Genomic DNA, 16792 nt, shown 5'->3' with positions numbered 1-16792 from the left:
CCGCGCGCGCCGGGTGGCGAGGCTGCCCCGGCCGCCCGCGGGCGAGAAGGAGGGGAGAAGCTGCCGCCCGGCCCGCCACCTCAACGTGCTGAGAGTCTGTGGGTGGAAAGGAAAAGGGTGGCGAGGGCGCGCGCGCGTCCCTGAGGCCTTGCCATCAAAGCCCCCTTGTTCATCTTTCATTTGAAATTCCATTTCCTTTCTGCCCAGTTGGAAATTATTCTGATTGTTTCCTGGGGAAGCGCGGGATCCAAGACCCCAACTCCAGAAGAGGAATGAGGGGCGGGGGTGGGGTGGGGGATTAAAAAAAGAACACCTTGCTCTGAAAAATCGCAAGTGTAAGGTAGGCATTTTTTTCCTTATTCTGCATGCGAAAGGTTTTTTTTGTGTGTGGGGGGGGTGTTGTGGTTTTTTTTTTTTTTTTTTGCCCTTTTTCTGCATGATCGATTTTCATTATCTTCCTTACCCCAATGTATAGAGTCTGAGCGGGAAATCACTTAGATGTATCGGTAACTCACGCCCTTGCACAGTTCTCCTCTTTTATCCTTGTCCTTCTAAATCTTTTTTTAGAATATATTTCAAATGAACTTCTTATTAGTATCAAAGCAGCTCTATTACACACGTGAAAGGAAATAAAGAGCAAAGACCCTGGCCCCAAAAGAAATAAACTAGACTGGAGCAAAACCTGCGGAAAAATCCCCTGTAAAGCAAAGCCCAGCAGGGAGAATAGCAAAGGGTTAAAATCCTTTTGATTGACGTTGTAGCCTCCGGTGCCCCGGGCTCAGGCGCGCGCCATTGGCCGCCAGGCACAAGGCCTGGCGGCCAATGGGGGGGCGCGGTCCACGAGCGGTGCCGCGTGTCTCCTCCTCCCATTGGCTGAAAGTTACTGTGGGAAAGAAAGTTTGGGAAGTTTCACACGAGCCGTTCGCGTGCAGTCCCAGATATATATAGAGGCCGCCAGGGCCTGGGGATCACACAGGATCCGGAGCTGGTGCAGATAACAGTGGAATCCCCCGTCTACCTCTCTCCTTGGTCCTGGAATAGCGCTACCGGTCACCAAGTAGCCATAAGATATTATAATAAACCCTCAGCACTTGCTCAGTAGTTTTGTGAAAGTCTCCAGTGAAAGGGACATAAACAAAACAATTTTTTGTGTGAAGGACTCCAAAAATAAAATTCTCTAGGGATTAAAAAAAAAAAAAAAAGCAACAGAAAATGCCAGCAGATATAATGGAGAAAAATTCCTCGTCCCCGGTGGCTGCTACCCCAGCCAGTGTCAACACGACACCGGATAAACCAAAGACAGCATCTGAGCACAGAAAGGTAAGGGCAGTACCACTATCTCTCTGCAGCCCTAAGAAATTAAGTCGGGGTTGGGGGGCTCCTTTCTTCCTTTAAACTCCGGGGTGAAATGGCAGATCCCATGGGAACTCAGGGCTCTATTTTTATTTATTTCCAGTCATCCAAGCCTATCATGGAGAAAAGACGACGAGCAAGAATAAATGAAAGTCTGAGCCAGCTGAAAACACTGATTTTGGATGCTCTTAAGAAAGATGTAAGTGGGCAATGCTGATTTTTTTTTTTATTATTATTAAAACAAAATACTATTTCTTAGATATTGAACGTGAAACCCCCTCGCTGACGGGATCGTCCTCGCTGGCACTGCATTCCCTGAGGCGGGAGGGCCGGGCCCCTCCCGGGTCTACGGATGTCGGCGCCGGGGCCGGGGGGCGGAGGGGGGGTGGTGTGTGGGAAGGAACCACGGCACACCGAGGCGGCTGGCGGGGCTCTCACTTCACTGCCTTGCCTCTTCTGTGCAGAGCTCGCGACATTCCAAGCTGGAGAAGGCGGACATTCTGGAAATGACAGTGAAGCACCTCCGGAACCTGCAGCGGGCGCAGATGACGGGTGAGGGCGGCTTGCCGCGAGTCCCCCTCTGCGGGCGTCCCTTTCGCCCCGCGGTGATTTCTTCCAGACTTCCGCCCGTGGTTGTGAGAGGCATTCAGCTACATTTTACTGCCTTGGCTCACTCTTGCGTTCCCACGGTCTGGGGCTTATTTATAGCCACAACTCCAAGTTGTTACTGTTCCGGAAAGGGAGGGAGGGAGGTTGTAGCGGCGAGGGTGGCGGGCGGCTTGGCAGTGGGGGAAGCTGGTGCCGACGAAAAGACTCAGAACCGTGGCGGGTCTGGGGGTCATCTGGTTTAGCACTCCCCGCTTTCCTATTACAGAAGGGGAAATGAGGCCCGGTTGGCGGGGCCGGGGTGGTGGGGGAGGTGGTGGTGGAGGGCATTGCCCAAGGTCACATCGCGCGCACGGAGGATAGGGGGAAGATGTGAGGCTGTATGGGTTAAAATGGAGCGACCAGGAATGGAGAGGCACCGCCTCGGTTTCGGTCGCCAAGCTGGTGTGGAGAGGTGGACGATTTTTCTAAACAGCCTCCCTCTAGCCGGGGGCAGTTCCGCGGGCGGGTGGTCAGGGAGGAGCACCGCGGGGACCTCCCAGGGCGGAGGCGGGGGCCTCGGGGCCAGGGCCATTGGGTGACCCGTCTGTCTCCTTCTGGCCCGCAGCCGCGCTAAGCACAGACCCGAGCGTGCTGGGGAAGTACCGCGCCGGCTTCAGCGAGTGCATGAACGAGGTGACCCGCTTCCTGTCCACGTGCGAGGGCGTTAACACTGAGGTGCGCACCCGGTTGCTCGGCCACCTGGCCAACTGCATGACCCAGATCAACGCCATGACCTACCCCGGGCAGCCGCACCCCGCCTTGCAGGCGCCGCCGCCGCCCCCGCCGGGACCCGGCGGCCCGCAGCACGCGCCGTTCGCGCCGCCACCGCCGCTCGTGCCCATCCCCGGGGGCGCGGCGCCCCCTCCCGGCGGCGCGCCCTGCAAGCTGGGCAGCCCGGCTGGAGAGGCGGCTAAGGTGTTCGGCGGCTTCCAGGTGGTGCCGGCTCCGGACGGCCAGTTTGCCTTCCTCATCCCCAACGGGGCCTTCGCTCACAGCGGCCCCGTCATCCCAGTCTACACCAGCAGCAGTGGGACCTCCGTGGGCCCGAACGCAGTGTCGCCTTCCAGCGGCCCCTCGCTCACGGCAGACTCCATGTGGAGGCCGTGGCGGAACTGAGGGGCTCAGGTCACCCCTCCACCTAAACTCCCAACCCACCTCTCTTCCCTCAGGATTCACAACAGGAACTTGGACACTGGGAGAGAAGAGGACTTTTGTGATTAAGTGGTTACTTTGGTTTTTTTTAATTTCTAAAAAGTTACTTTTTTGTAGAGAGCTGTATTAAGTGACTGACCATGCACTATATTTGTATATATTTTATATGTTCATATTGGATTGCGCCTTTGTATTATAAAAGTTCAGATGACATTTCGTTTTTTACACGAGATTTCTTTTTTATGTGATGCCAAAGATGTTTGAAAATGCTCTTAAAATATCTTCCTTTTGGGAAGTTTATTTGAGAAAATATAATAAAAGAAAAAAGCGTGAAGGCTTTTATGTCTTAGAACTGATTATTTCAGAATATGTGTAAAAAAAAAAAAAAAGGTTCTTGGCAGAATTTGGATTACGCGCAACCTGAGAATTCAGTCATTGGCCCTTTTGTTTTTAAAAGAACATTTTTAACAGTCCATCAAGCCTTTACCAACCCTCCACGAACTAAATTCCACTAAATTTGCAAGAACTCCTCTATTATGGCTACTCTAATCAATTTGTGGTCAATCTCCTCAAGGATTTCAGCATTTTTTTAGTTGCAGTTCAGTCCCGGTTCTCACACTAGCTCCTCTGAAGAAGATAGAACCGGACTGAAGTCATGAAGTTAATCAGTCGAGTAACGTGTGCCCCCAGCACCTTGAGAGAGACCCCTGCAGCACTACTATCCTGGGAAACACATGGACACCCAATGTAAATGGATGCAGCCTCAGCCTTCTAGTGTTGGAGCCTGTTTAATTAGGCAATACTTAGGTGCAGCTACACATTCCCTTGTACCAGCCTCTAAAAGTTTGAAACGCCTCTCTGCACCCTCTTCAAGCAAGCTGAGAAGGTCAACAGATTCCTTCTGCCAAGGGACAGCTAGTTAGACTCCCAAGTGGAGCCCAAGTCCAGATGATTAACACCAGACATATGTTTTTGATAAGTTTCTGCGCTTGGCTCTAATAGAGAAAGCATGTGGAGGCCGCTCTGGCAGGCACACAGGCCATCTTCCCTTTAATACAAACAGCAAGCGACCCCTTCGCTTGGTCATGCCCCATTTCCAGGCAAGATGTGGGCTCCAGATAGAAGCAAAAGGGTTGTCTCGGGTTTCAGCTCACATAACCCTCCTTAACAAGTCCTAACTCAAAGCGGACAGCTTTAAACTGTGCCAGGATCTGCAGGGAATTTCTTCCAAATCCCATCACAAAGGCTTGTCAGATTTTGTCAGATTTGGCCAGGTGTTTGACTGCATCCAGGTGTTGGGGAAATGAAAACCACGAGCCCTGCGAGACCAGACACATCAGCCGCGCTGTGGGTCTGGCGGGCGCGCCCTCCTCCCCCACTGCCGGCCAGTCCTCCCGGCCCGGCCCCTCCCGCCGGCCTCCCCTCATGCCCCTTCTTTCAGAACTGCTTCTGGGAGGAGAAGGATGAGGCGGGAGAAATCAATCTTTGAAGCCTTCCTAACAAAGATAAAGCCAACGATTTTCTGTCTTGTTTCAAAAGCTTTACCTCTCCCCCGCCTTGCTCTGGCCTTTCCCACAGGCCAGTGTGGAGAGCCGCTCTATCACAGGAATGATCTAGCAGACAGCAGTTTTCCACCCAAATACCTTCGATCCAGCTTCGGACCCACAGGGAAAGTTTTCAAAGATAGTTCGTAAAATTTGGCTCCTACTTGCCTCCTTATGTGAAAGGTATCCGACACCCACCCCCCAGAATACACACACATACACACACTCCTCTTTAGCATACCATTTTCCCATGATTTCCCTCTTGTTTAAACACAAACATAATAACAATTGCTCTATTAAGACACTCAACACAAGCCTAAATGCTTCATTTGGCAAATCTGTCCAGCCCCACTAGAAGTCCTTAACTGTCCTGACATAAATAATGGAGACATCAGGGTCTCATTTTTACAAAAATACATTTATATTCTTTAAAAAGTCACACACACACACACACACACACACACACACACACGTGCAATCTCTACACCAACTTAAAACTAAACCTGTCTTTCCCTGTGCTGAAGGGGAACGACTGAAATAAATGAATTTTTATTAATATCAAAAATGCAAAGATCTTGGAGGTGCGAATTAACAAATTTAAGGCAAAGCAGTAAACAATTGTTCATTTGATAATTTGATAGTCTTGTTTCCCGGATTTGGGGAACTCAGATGAGGCATTTGTTCCTGTATAATATGGGCAGAAGGGGGACACCCAGGCCTCTATGGGAATTTCAGTCTCCTCTGGCAGCTACACAACTAAATTGACTGTGTCACTTTGGATGAGTCATTTCCCTTATCTGGGACATTTCCAAGTCCAGTGAGTGGGTTTATTTCCAAGACCTTGTGCCCTCCCGCACCCAGGTTGTTTCTGGAGTAAGTAGTTTGGGGATTAGGGAGAATGAAGCTTCAAAGACGATTGCAATCTTGCTCACCCCCCACCGTCCTACCCGGATCCCTGGGGCCTGGCCTAGTTTACGGCCTGAGACACACCCAGCAGCCCCTCTCTGCCGCCCCGGGCAGTGCCGATGGCTCCCGGAGATAAGGCCCAGCTCCAAGCTCCACGTCCGGATGCGGGCCGCCGGCCTCCGCCGCAGTGCGATTATCGTCTCAATGGAGACCCTCCAGGGTCCCGGCCCCCCGCGGTCTCTGGCAGCATCCGGAGCGGGAAAGGCGCTGAACTGGAAGGGGAGCTCTCCCGGTCAAGACGCGAGCCTTCTCTAGTGAATAAACGCGACTCCGAGGCGCGCCCCCTTCTCGCGCCCCATTTCACCCTCACGTGTTTCTGGAGCGGGGACCCAGGGGTTAAACTGGACCCCCTCATCGTCACCACCGTCCCGGGAAACCTGTCATTAAAGTCAATTAACTTTTCCCACACCCCTTGGCCGGTAACAACCCGCTGCTAGCTTCCTCCTCGGCTCCTAAGTGCAACCAGATGGGCCGCCGAGCTGCCCCCGCCGCGCGCCCGCCGGGGCGGCCCGGGGGTTCCAGGGAGGCCGCCGGGGCCCGCGGCCCGGGCGGGAGCAGGCCAGGGCGGCCACGCCGGGCCAGCCCCGGCGGCCCTGCGGCCAAGGTGGTTTGCTTAGCAGGCCTGGCTGCTTTCTGGCAGGAAATGAATAGCTCCCAGATGAGCTCAGGCAACCTGAGAGGTCGTGAGAACGGCGCGAACCCCCGCCTGTGCAGCCGGCAACCTGCCAGGCCGCGGGGGGAGCGGGCGGCGGCGGCGGCGGCGGGAGGCCGGGAGGCCCGGCGGGCGGGCGGGCGGGCGCGCGGGCGGGCGTCGGCAGGGGGAGAGGGAGGAGGGAGCCGCTGACACACGAGCCCGCGCCCGCTCCCGCTGACAGGCAGGCAGCCGCCCGCGCCCGGCCGCCTCCCCCGCTTCCCCCGCCCCAGGCCCCAGCGCCTCCCAAGCAGCAGGCCTTAGCCGCAGAAATGCGGCCGCCCGGCCCCGCCAGGGCCTGGGGGTGGGGCGGCCTGCCAGTGTTTTTCCAGTTCCCCCGGTAGCTCCGGGCCGCATTTAGAAGCCAGGGAAACTGGGCCGAGGCCAGTGTCAGGGCACCAGAGGCCCTCGCGGCCTGCCGAGCACTGCCAAGCGTCAGGCCAAGCCAGGCCAAGAGTGGGCAGGGAGGGGGGCAGGGGGGCGGAAGGGGGAAGGGCATCTCAGCCCACACCGGCGTCCCAAAAAAGAAGGAGCCACCAGACAGGGACTCTAGACTCTTAAAAAAAAAAAAAAAAAATCTCATTTCTAAAAACCCTGAGCACCTACTAAGTGTCTAGCAGGCCCGAGGCAAGCGCTACAAAGATAGGACTAATCCCCACACAGCCCCTGCCCTCTGAGAGCTCTGGTTTAGCTAGGAAGATAGACAAACATTCAAGTGACTCATCCCGGGGATGATGAGGTAAGTGCCAAAAATGAACTTTAAACAAAGGGCACCTAAGAACAGAGAGATTAATTCTGATTTGAGAGGAAACCAGGTAAGTTTTGCAGGGAGTTGGCACTTGAAGCAGAGAGGTGAAAGATGAGCTCAACGGGAAGAAAAAGGAGGAATAGGAAGGTGAAAGAAAAGGCAGAGATAGGTAAATATTTAGGTCCAGTTTGGGGAAATTTCAGGAAGGATGCCATGGTTGTCCTATTTCAATTTGCAAATATATAAATTGGCTTAGAGGTCAAAAAAAAAAAGAGGACCAAGCTGTCTGCTTTAGTCCTTGGTTTATTGCAGAATAGCCTGGGGGTTAAGTGCACATGATCTGGCTTCAGATTGCTTAGGTTGTAAGTCCAAGGCAGATTAACTTCTCTGAGCATCCTCTGTAACAGGGGGCTCATGGGGTAGTATTTCATAGGGTGGTGAGGATAAAATAAGTATAAATGCATGTAAAGCATTGAGAGTGGTGCTTGGCACTGAGGCCTCCATGCACGTCAGCTAGTAAGATTCCTGAGCAACCATAGTGAGGCAAGGGTGTTCGCCAAACTAGCAAGCCAAGCCTGGACTTTGCCCAGTGATTTCAGGGACTGCTTTTAATTACACCAGGCCCCAGGTGAAAGGACCACTGCCTCTTCCTTAGTTTCTGAATTTCATGTACTCATTCAGTAATTACTGAGCCAGGCACTATGAGAATAAAGGGAGAAGAAAGGCGTGATCACTACAGTTATAAAGCTCTCAGTCTGGTAGGCGAGACAAACCAGTAAAAAAAAAAAAAATGAATAATAATAATAATAATTGCTCTGTGTTAAGTGCCATCAAAGTGGGGTAGTATGCACTGGTGGTACAAAAGAAGGGTACATGTCTTAGCAGGTACATTGTTGGTCCTCCAAATTAGAATTAATCTGTGAATTTTTGTGACCACAGACATTGCCGGCACAGTAGATAACTATCAAATTCCACCTAAGAAAAGTGATTGTCAAATGGTTAATTTCAAGATTAATCATTTTATGATACTAATATCTTCTGAATGAGCACAATCACCTTGATGTGGTCAAGGAACTGGTTCCAAAGTGGCCCTTACCCGTGAAATGCTGAGCATGTCCCCTTGAGTCTCTGGGCTTCGGTTTCCTCCCTGATAAGGTGAGAAGGTTAGACCGGAAGTCTCTAAGATCCTTCTCAACTCCCTGGTCTGTGCTTCTCTTTCCTCAGCATTTTGACACACGCTCTGTGGCTGTAAGAACCTTTATCAGGCATATTTCAAAACTTTTGACCAAGGCGTGGGACGATTTTACAACCAAGTATTTTCATCTGCAGTTAAAGACATGGAAGCAAACTCAAATAGACGCGCATTGTATTTCCACTGTTGTAAGCAAGTGGGCCACATGTTAGTTTCTGGAGACCGGCCATGGGATCGAGAGTCGCATTCACTGCGTGGCACATCAGAGGAAGACTGCATCTGACAGGATTTACTCACATACCTGCTCCTAAGACCCCATCCTTTACTGTAATATCTTGTCATCTTCCTGGGAAAACAGAGTAACAAGAATTAAAAATACCACCACATTCCCTCTTGATCCTAAAAACTCGCTTCCCATCCTTCTCACTTGCCCACTTCTTTTCTGGTGGAAAAAAAAAAAAAAAAAAGAATGTGATCTGTTGTTTATCAGGACTCCTTCCATTTAGGAAACATAGTTCCCTAACTGGCTAGAATTTTTCCACTAATACACTTACTGAATTAAATAAACTTACTGAATTAGTCTCGTTAAACAAGAATGTCAGTCTGAATTAGTGAAAAGTCTGAATTTTAAATATCCAATAGGGAGAGCAGTAAACTTTGCAAATCCTTGTAGTGAGTCTGAATTCATAGTTTACAAAAGCACTTGCTCTCCTAAAACTAATGCATTAAAGTCATTTAAAGAATGTATTCTCCCAAACAGGTTAAACATGAGTCTTGCAAAATTATAGTTGAGCCTTGAACAACTCAGGCTTGAACTGAGCAGATCCACTTATATGTGGATTTTTTTTTAATAAATACAGTAGAGTACTATAAATGTATTTTATGTTTCTTATGATTTTCTTAATAGCATTTTTTTCTCTACTTTACCATAGGAATACAGTATATAATACACATAACAAACAAATATGTGTTAAGCAATGGTTTATGTTATGACTAAGGCTTCTGGTCAACACTAGGCTATTAGTATTAATAGTTAAGCTTCCAGAAGGCAAAAGTTATATGCAGATTTTAGAATGGGGGGGGGGGTGCTACCACTCCTGCATTGTTCAAGGGTAAACTATATAAATCTTTCTTTATAGTAAGAAAAAGAGCTAGGATTGCAACCCAAGTAAGTACTTGTAGCCTAAATTAATAATAAGGCTTTACTGTAGCTACTCTATGTCTGGATATGCTTCCAGTCATAATTTGCCTTTAGTCAAGCAGAGATCAATGTATTTTCCCCTCTAAAATTGCAAGTATCACTTAATGACAGCAATGTTATTTACGGAATACTATTTGTAACTTACTATTTTATTATTCACAAAGGTGATCTGATTTCATGTTAATTTTCCTTGTTTAGTCACCCAGGTGAGACATGACATTTGTAAGTCCTGCTTACAGAAAACTCCAGCCTAGTGAAAAACTCCTGGGGTCCACAAATGCCAGCATCCAAATTGTTATGTTTCCTCCTACATAGTTTCTCTTCTCTCAGCTTTTCCCCCTTAGCTATAAAATCTATCCTTATGGCATCAAAATGTGTAACAGGAATACGATTCCTTAACAGGGGCAGGGGAGGGCAAAGACAATGTCAAATTAGTTTCAGAAGCAACTGCCACGTATGACATTGAGGAGTAAAAGTTAAATGGAAAAGTGCTGAAGGCATTTCTTCATTTTAGTGAATGCCAACAGATAGACGGGCTCAGGGATGGGATACAAAATGTAAAGGAAGGCTTCCCACATACCAGATTTGTGAAGAAGAAATACTCTTCAACACTCAAACTTATTCTTTCCTGTGTTCTGTTCCATAATTAGGGCCCCTATGATTATTTTTATACAAATAAAGTCTTGCAGAATCAAACAGCTATTTCCCTTAAAACTCTGCATAACAAAGTAATTGTGGACTTGGCCATAATGCTTGCAGAGGAGAACAAGCCTCTAAAAAACTCTGAAACTAGGGGCACCTGGGTGCCTCAGTTGATTAAGCAGCCGACTCCTGGTTTTAGCTGGGCTCATGATCTCATGGTTCGTGAGATCGGGCCCTGCATCCAGCCCCACGCGGAGCTCTGAGCTAAGATCACGGAGCCTGCTTGGGATTTTCTCTCTCTCTCTCTCTCTCTCAAAATAAATAAATAAACATGAAAAAAATACTGACGTCTCATTTGTGTTATCTTTGTTTTCTTGTTTGGGGTAGGGGTAGGGGCAAGATGGGTTGCTCAGGTTGGAGGGGCAGTATGATACATGGTCCTCTAGAGAACTCTGAAACTACTTTAGTGTGATGTCTTTGAGATTTCATGGTAAGCTCAAAACAGAAAGTATCCACACAAAGAAGAGATGTTTTGAAACAGTTCAATGCCGGGAGCCTTTCAAAAAGGCTAACAAAGTTTTCTTGCCACAGGACTCCCTTATCAAAGACCTAAGGCCATAGCCATATTTACACATGCACATTGGTTTAAAAAGAGAAGTTGGATTTCAAAACAATCCATTTGATAGCCATCCAATCTAGCAATCAGTTTCTAACCCGATGGTGGGCTGAATTCAACTTACTTTTTAAAAGCCAGCTTTTTATGTTTAGCACACAGCCTCTGGCGTGGCTCCAGACCCCAGCTTTGTGCTTTCCCTGCTTTGCTGGGACCCCCCCACTCCCACCCCCACCCCAGCCTCTCCACTGTACTCCCTGGAAATCTGTTCCGTTTGCAGTAAATGCCCCTCTACCTGCAGTCTGGGTGTGAACCCGCTCGTTGCCTGGTTCTGTCTTTCTTTTGAGCCTGCTGGATTAATGACTCTTCATTTTCCCCACCCAGGGTGCCTGGGCAGGAGGCGAGGTTGGTGAGGAGTGTGCACTCCTGGGCTCGGGAGTGGGGTGCCCAAAGTCAGGGTTTGTACCTGGGCAGGGAGCATGAATGATCCCATGGGCTGTGAGTGAGGACACAATCTCTGACTCCCTAGACCCTTGGTAAACCACGTTTCCTCCTTCGGGTAGAAGTCTGTCCTTGGTGGCATCCAGCTCTCTTTGATATCTGTTCCTCCTCCTCTCTACTGACTTCTTCCCTCAAGCTTGCCTTCACCTGGCTGGTCCTCCCTCCTTTCTCAGGGACCGGCTCTGATGCTTCCCTCCCCGCTTCGTGGAAGATGATGGTCCACAAAACTATCTGCTTTTATTCCTGACTTTTTTTTTTTTTTTTTTTTTTTTTTAATATCATGCTTGGTACACTATGGCAACTCTTTCTATTTATTTATTTTTGATTTTTTTTTAATGTTTATTTTTGAGAGGGGGGTGGGGGGGGAGAGGGAGGGAGACAGAGGATCTGAACTGGCTCTGTGCTGACAGTGGAAAATCCCTTGTGGTTCTCCAGCTCGGGAACTGTGGGATCATGACCTGAGCCAAAGTCGGACACTTAACCTTAACCGACTGAGCCACCCAGGTGCCCCTTACTCCTGACTTTCAACCTCCCTTGCCCTTTTTACTTTTTTTTTTTTCCCTCAGCGTATCAGCACATTTATTTTTCCACAGAGCCAACTTCAAGCTTAAACCTCTCTCCACCTGCCACTTCTCTCTCCCTTCTCACCACGGACCCCCGAAACCTCCCTCATGGTCTCAGCTGTCTTGCTCCTCTCAGGGCCACCTTTCTCAGCCAGACTTTTGTGTCCCCCTCTCCACAGAATGCTCCAGCGGGGACAACTCAGTGAACAGACCAGATGGTCAACTTTTCTGTCTTTTCCTCTGTCCAACAGTTTGTGAGGTTTTGACCGGGTACAGACTCCATCCATCCTTGAAACTCCCTCCTCTCTTAGCTCCTGGGGCACCTCTTCCTCCTGACTTCTTCCAACCCGTCTGGCAACTTCTCAGCACCCATCATTGCATTCTTTCCTTCCACCTGCCCCATGAAGGTCGCGGGCCCTGACAATTCTATCCATGTCCTGCTTCTCTTGTGGCTCAGCCACCCATGGCAGTGATTAGCATCTGCATGAAAACCATCACATCTGCTGTCTCCAATCCAGATTTCTTTCCTGAGCTCCAAACCATCGACCCCACTGCCTACTGGACGTCTCCACATGGAAGTCAGTATGTCTCAAACCCTGTGCCTGGGAGATGCCCAACCCTGTCTCCCCAGGCTCAATGTGACTTCCACCGTCCCACCCACCTATCTCCTCCCTGAGCATCAGGGGTCACCAGGAACTTCCCCTCAGGCCTCCCTGTCTTGGGAATTTCAACCCCCATTGTCAACGCTTTTGTGCAGGAGTTAGGGGGCTTTTGCTTTCCCCTCGTCCAGACTGATCTCCTTGCCCTCAGTCACACCCGCCTCCAACCCATCAGCATACCCCGTCATACAGCCAAGCAATCACGTCTCTGTGAGAAAACTTCCAAAGGCTCCCTATTGCCTCCACAACTGAGAAACTTGTGTGATTTGCTCCCAGGCAACTCACCTGCCTGAGTCTCTCTAGGAAAGCTGCATCCTGCCCACGCACCACTCGCATGCGAATCAACTTTAGTGCCTCAAGCTCTCCATGCTCTCTCTGCCTTCTATCCCTTCACACACACTGTCCTGTGCTGGGAGTGTCCCACCTCCACTTCTCCATCTAGGGACCTCCTACCCCATGTGTCCTGCAAGACTTTGCTCAATTCACCTGCTTCTAGAAGGTCATCCAGATGCCTCTAGTTCCTGGCCCTGGCCCTGACCCCTCTGGCGCTGTCCTGGGGCCTCTCACACAGCACTGATGATACTGGATTATAGTGTCTGTTTCTCTGTCTCCCCAGCCCAGACTGGGCACATTTTGGAGGCAGAAACAACATATATTTCTGTACTTCCAGCCTGTGGCACAGTGCCTGCCATATGGAAGACATCCAGAAAGTTATATGCTAGCATAGTAAGACGCAGGAGATGAATACAAATAAAAACCAACGTTTGAACAATACTTCAAGGTTCACAAAGTGTTTTCAGAAACACCTTCTCATTTGATCCCCAAAGCAAGTAAGACTGGTCATGTTAACCTGATAGCAAATGTGGATAATTAGTCTCAAAGATAGTAGTTGGTCTGGCTAAGGAGGCAGCTAGAAAGTAACAGAGGTGGGTCTCTGGAACCCACATCTTCTGGCTAGAGGGCTATACTTGTCTCATTCTCTGCAGCAATGGACAAGACTGAGCCCCACTGTCTAAAGCCTGTCTCTGTGGTTGCATGAGTACCCCTTCCCTGCCAGCTTCCAAGGGAAGCCTAAACTCAATCTCCACGGTGCCTGCACTTTTGCTACATATGTAACCAGAACCAATTTGGAGCAGCTGGAAATCGGTTCTCCTCACTCCTGCTTTGCTGCCTTAATACGCATAACTAAAATCTCTCAGAGCTTGAGAACTGGAGGTTCCTTCCTTCCTCTGGTCTCCCAAGTGTCAGAGAATTAATGCAATTGAAGGCAAGTTTTTGTAAACATAAAAATTAAGGATTCTCAGCACAAATGAATTACCAGGAATTTTTCAGAATCAAAAATTCTAAGGGCACCTGGGTGGCTCAGTCGGTTAAGCATCCAACTCTTGCTTTCCACTCAGGTCATGATCTCACCGGGTTTGTGAGTTCGAGCCATGTGTCTGGCCCTGTGCTGACAGCGAGGTGCACCTGCTTGGGATTCTCTCTCCCTCTCTCTCTGCCTCTCGTTCGCCCGTGTGTGTGTGTGTCTGTGTGTCTGTGTGTGTGTCTCTCTCTCTGCTCCTCGCTCACCCATGTGTGTATGTGTGTGTCTTTCAAAATAAATAAATAAACTTTTTTAAAAACTCCATAGGGGGAATTGGAAAGTAAATCCTAAACTTTAAGAAGTAAGGAGAGCATCAGATTTTGAAGATCGAATTTGTGTGGCTGGTTTGAAAACGAGCTATGCTTTAATAGGTGAATGAGTCACACTGTGACCCAGAGGAACCAGTGGGGGAGAAGCACAGAAGGGTGTAACAAGTGATTCCAAAGTGCCAGCTACGGCTGAGGCCACCCCCAGAAAAGTCCCCGATTCAAAGCAGTTGTTTGCTACAAGATCGATCCGGGTGCCTGTAAGCAGAACGTCCCAAAGAAGCAGTTGCTGCCTTTCTAGATATAATATGTTTGGGCTTTTCTTTCCCATGTGTGGCCACCGGTGTTCTGCATTCAGTTTTGTGGTAGACTAAAATGAGCACGTATTACCAGAGGGGCTTCTTTAGAGGAGACGCTGGCGTCCATTCAGGTTGCCTGGAGCTCCGGACACAGCACCTGCCATGAGCAGCATCCCACACCAGTGCGGGGCACTGGCCCACAAAGCAGCTCCCGGTTGGGACTGGCTTAGTCAGTCATTCATCAGGCATTACTGCACTGCCTCCTCTGTGTCAGGCACTGTTCCAGGCACCAGGGTTTCTGCAAGGAACAAGATAGGCGAGGTCACGCCACATATTCCCTTCCTTTGATGAGAAGACAATAAAAAATTAAATAAATAAATAAATAAATAAATAAATAAATAAAGGAGAGATTGTCAGCTCACGGTAGATACTGAGAGGAAAGCTAAAATAGGATGCAGTGCCCAAAGGAGACCAAAGTGGGGCTAGGGTCTAATTCAGAATGGATAATCAGGGAAGGCGTCACTTTAGAGGTGACCCCCGAAGCCCTGAAGGCCAGTAAAATAAAAAGCCCGACCCGATTTCGTGGGCCTAGTCAGGGAAGACAGAAGATGTTACTCTGGCTGGCCTGGGCAAGGTCTATAAATGGCTGATCACGGCGCCCAGGGCCACAAATAAGGGCCAGGCTGCCCCACCTTGCACCCCGAGGCAGCCTTTGTCTTTGCTTGTCTTCCCTTCGTCCTTGCCTCCCAGCACCCCCTCCCTCCTTTTCCTACCTCCAGGCACAGCCTCGGACCCCAGCACACCTGCTTGCCCTACCAGGGGTCCACCAACACCTGCCCAGTTCCCAGGACACTGTTAATACCTGTTAATATCTGGTTTGATGAGTGACAAGAGACCCAGGCCGTGACTGAGTCATTTCTCCCAGTGGGATCCCTTTGTAAAGGACTGGGAAGTCCTCTCTGTAACCCTGTGAATAAGCCGCACAAAGCTACCCATTCCTTAACAGGTTCCTCAGTGCACCCACGGCACCCACTCACAGAACTAGGCTGGGAGGGGAACACACTGCCATTGTCAGAGTGGCTGTGTTAGGGAAGGAGAATGTGGGTGGGTTTTTTTTTTCCTTTCCCCGTTTTCCAAACACTCTGTAAAGTGGTTATGCCACTTTGATAGCTGAAACGTTCATATTTTTAGACAACAGCTTAGAGAAAATATTTTTCTTTTCTGAATGCCGGCTATCCTAGTAATTGGAACAGTTCAGCTCAGCATTTAGTTAGTATCTTCCTGAGTCCTGAGAGTCTTTGTTGGGTCTCTCAGTGCTAGACTGGCGCACAGAGAATATCAGGTGCTTTTCTCTGCATCCTCCGCTAAGATCAGCCCAGGGCCCACCTGGCAAGTGGTGCTGCTCAGAAAACATTGCTGGGCCCCTTTGGTCATGCAACAGGATTGAGTCAGCCCCGGGGCTTCAGCCTGAGGACCGAGGAGAAGGCTCCCCACCTTCTCAGCCCTGCCTGACCAGTGTCGGGGTCTGTGCTGACAGCTCAGAGCCTGGAGTCTGCTTCGGGTTCTGTGTCTCCTCCTCTCTCTGCCCCTCCCCAGCTCACCCTCTGTCTCTCTCTGTCTCTCAAAAATAAGTAAACGTTAAAAAAAAATTTTTTTTTTTTTAAAGACTACACGTAGAGAGAGAGGTCCTGCCCTCCCAGCATCCTAGCTGAGGCCAGCCTCCCAGCCATCACCACCAAGGCACCACACGTTCGAGGGCACCATCTTGGATGTTGCAGCTGGTGGAGTCCCAAGAGGCCTGCCACATGGCCAACAGTATGTGGAACAGAAGAGCTGCCCAGCTGAGCCCAGTCACCTCACACGATGATGGGAGATAGAGAATGTTGTTCTCTTAAGCCTATAAAGCTGGCCCCAAGTAAAATGAACCCAATCTATTGATAAGACAAAGCTGAATTCATTGCTTCTTGTAGTAAGAGAGAACACCTACCAAAGCTTTGTCCCACCAAGGGGGGAGGTAAGGTCAGAATTTATTGAAAACTGGGAGCCTGGTTTAAGGCAGTCTGTCTGTGTGGAGGTGTAACTGGGATTGGGCAAGGATCACCACGTGACAATCGAAAATTGGTGGAAACAGCAAAGCAAGGATTTCCGGCCAAGCAACTCAGAGAATTTCAGGGCACAGACCATCTGTCGATATTTCCCATTGAAGAGTTGATGGGACGTTCCTTTAATGAACAGATGAACCGTTTCCCTGGGCAAAAGACTCTTGGAGAAATACAGTCATATGAATGAAGCAGAGGAAAACTAAAGTTCTGCTAACGAAGGCAGAGAAATAGCATGAAGTCAGGTTAAGACAGACGATAAAATGTGGTTTATGTTCTCAGTGTCTAGGCT

At 49.5% G+C, this 16792-nt stretch overlaps 1 protein-coding gene and 1 long non-coding RNA gene across 2 annotated transcripts; both read left to right on the top strand.

The window, feature by feature from the left end:
* Positions 1-12: 12 nt before the first annotated feature.
* On the top strand, positions 13-3491 carry HES1 (hes family bHLH transcription factor 1). The gene is made up of 4 exons (XM_045502567.1): positions 13-1320; positions 1457-1552; positions 1818-1905; positions 2567-3491. The coding sequence occupies exons 1-4, from the start codon at positions 1213-1215 to the stop codon at positions 3115-3117; spliced, it is 843 nt and encodes a 280-aa protein (XP_045358523.1). The 5' UTR covers positions 13-1212; the 3' UTR covers positions 3118-3491.
* A 3358-nt stretch (positions 3492-6849) lies between these two features.
* Positions 6850-8685, top strand: LOC123611069. The gene is made up of 2 exons (XR_006718407.1): positions 6850-7093; positions 8432-8685. It is a non-coding gene; the product is annotated as an uncharacterized LOC123611069 (long non-coding RNA).
* The last annotated feature ends 8107 nt before the right edge of the window (positions 8686-16792 follow it).

Source organism: Leopardus geoffroyi, chromosome C2, assembly GCF_018350155.1.
Source record: "Leopardus geoffroyi isolate Oge1 chromosome C2, O.geoffroyi_Oge1_pat1.0, whole genome shotgun sequence".
Classification (NCBI taxonomy): Eukaryota; Metazoa; Chordata; class Mammalia; order Carnivora; family Felidae; genus Leopardus; species Leopardus geoffroyi.
This window is presented reverse-complemented; position numbering and strand designations above follow the sequence as displayed.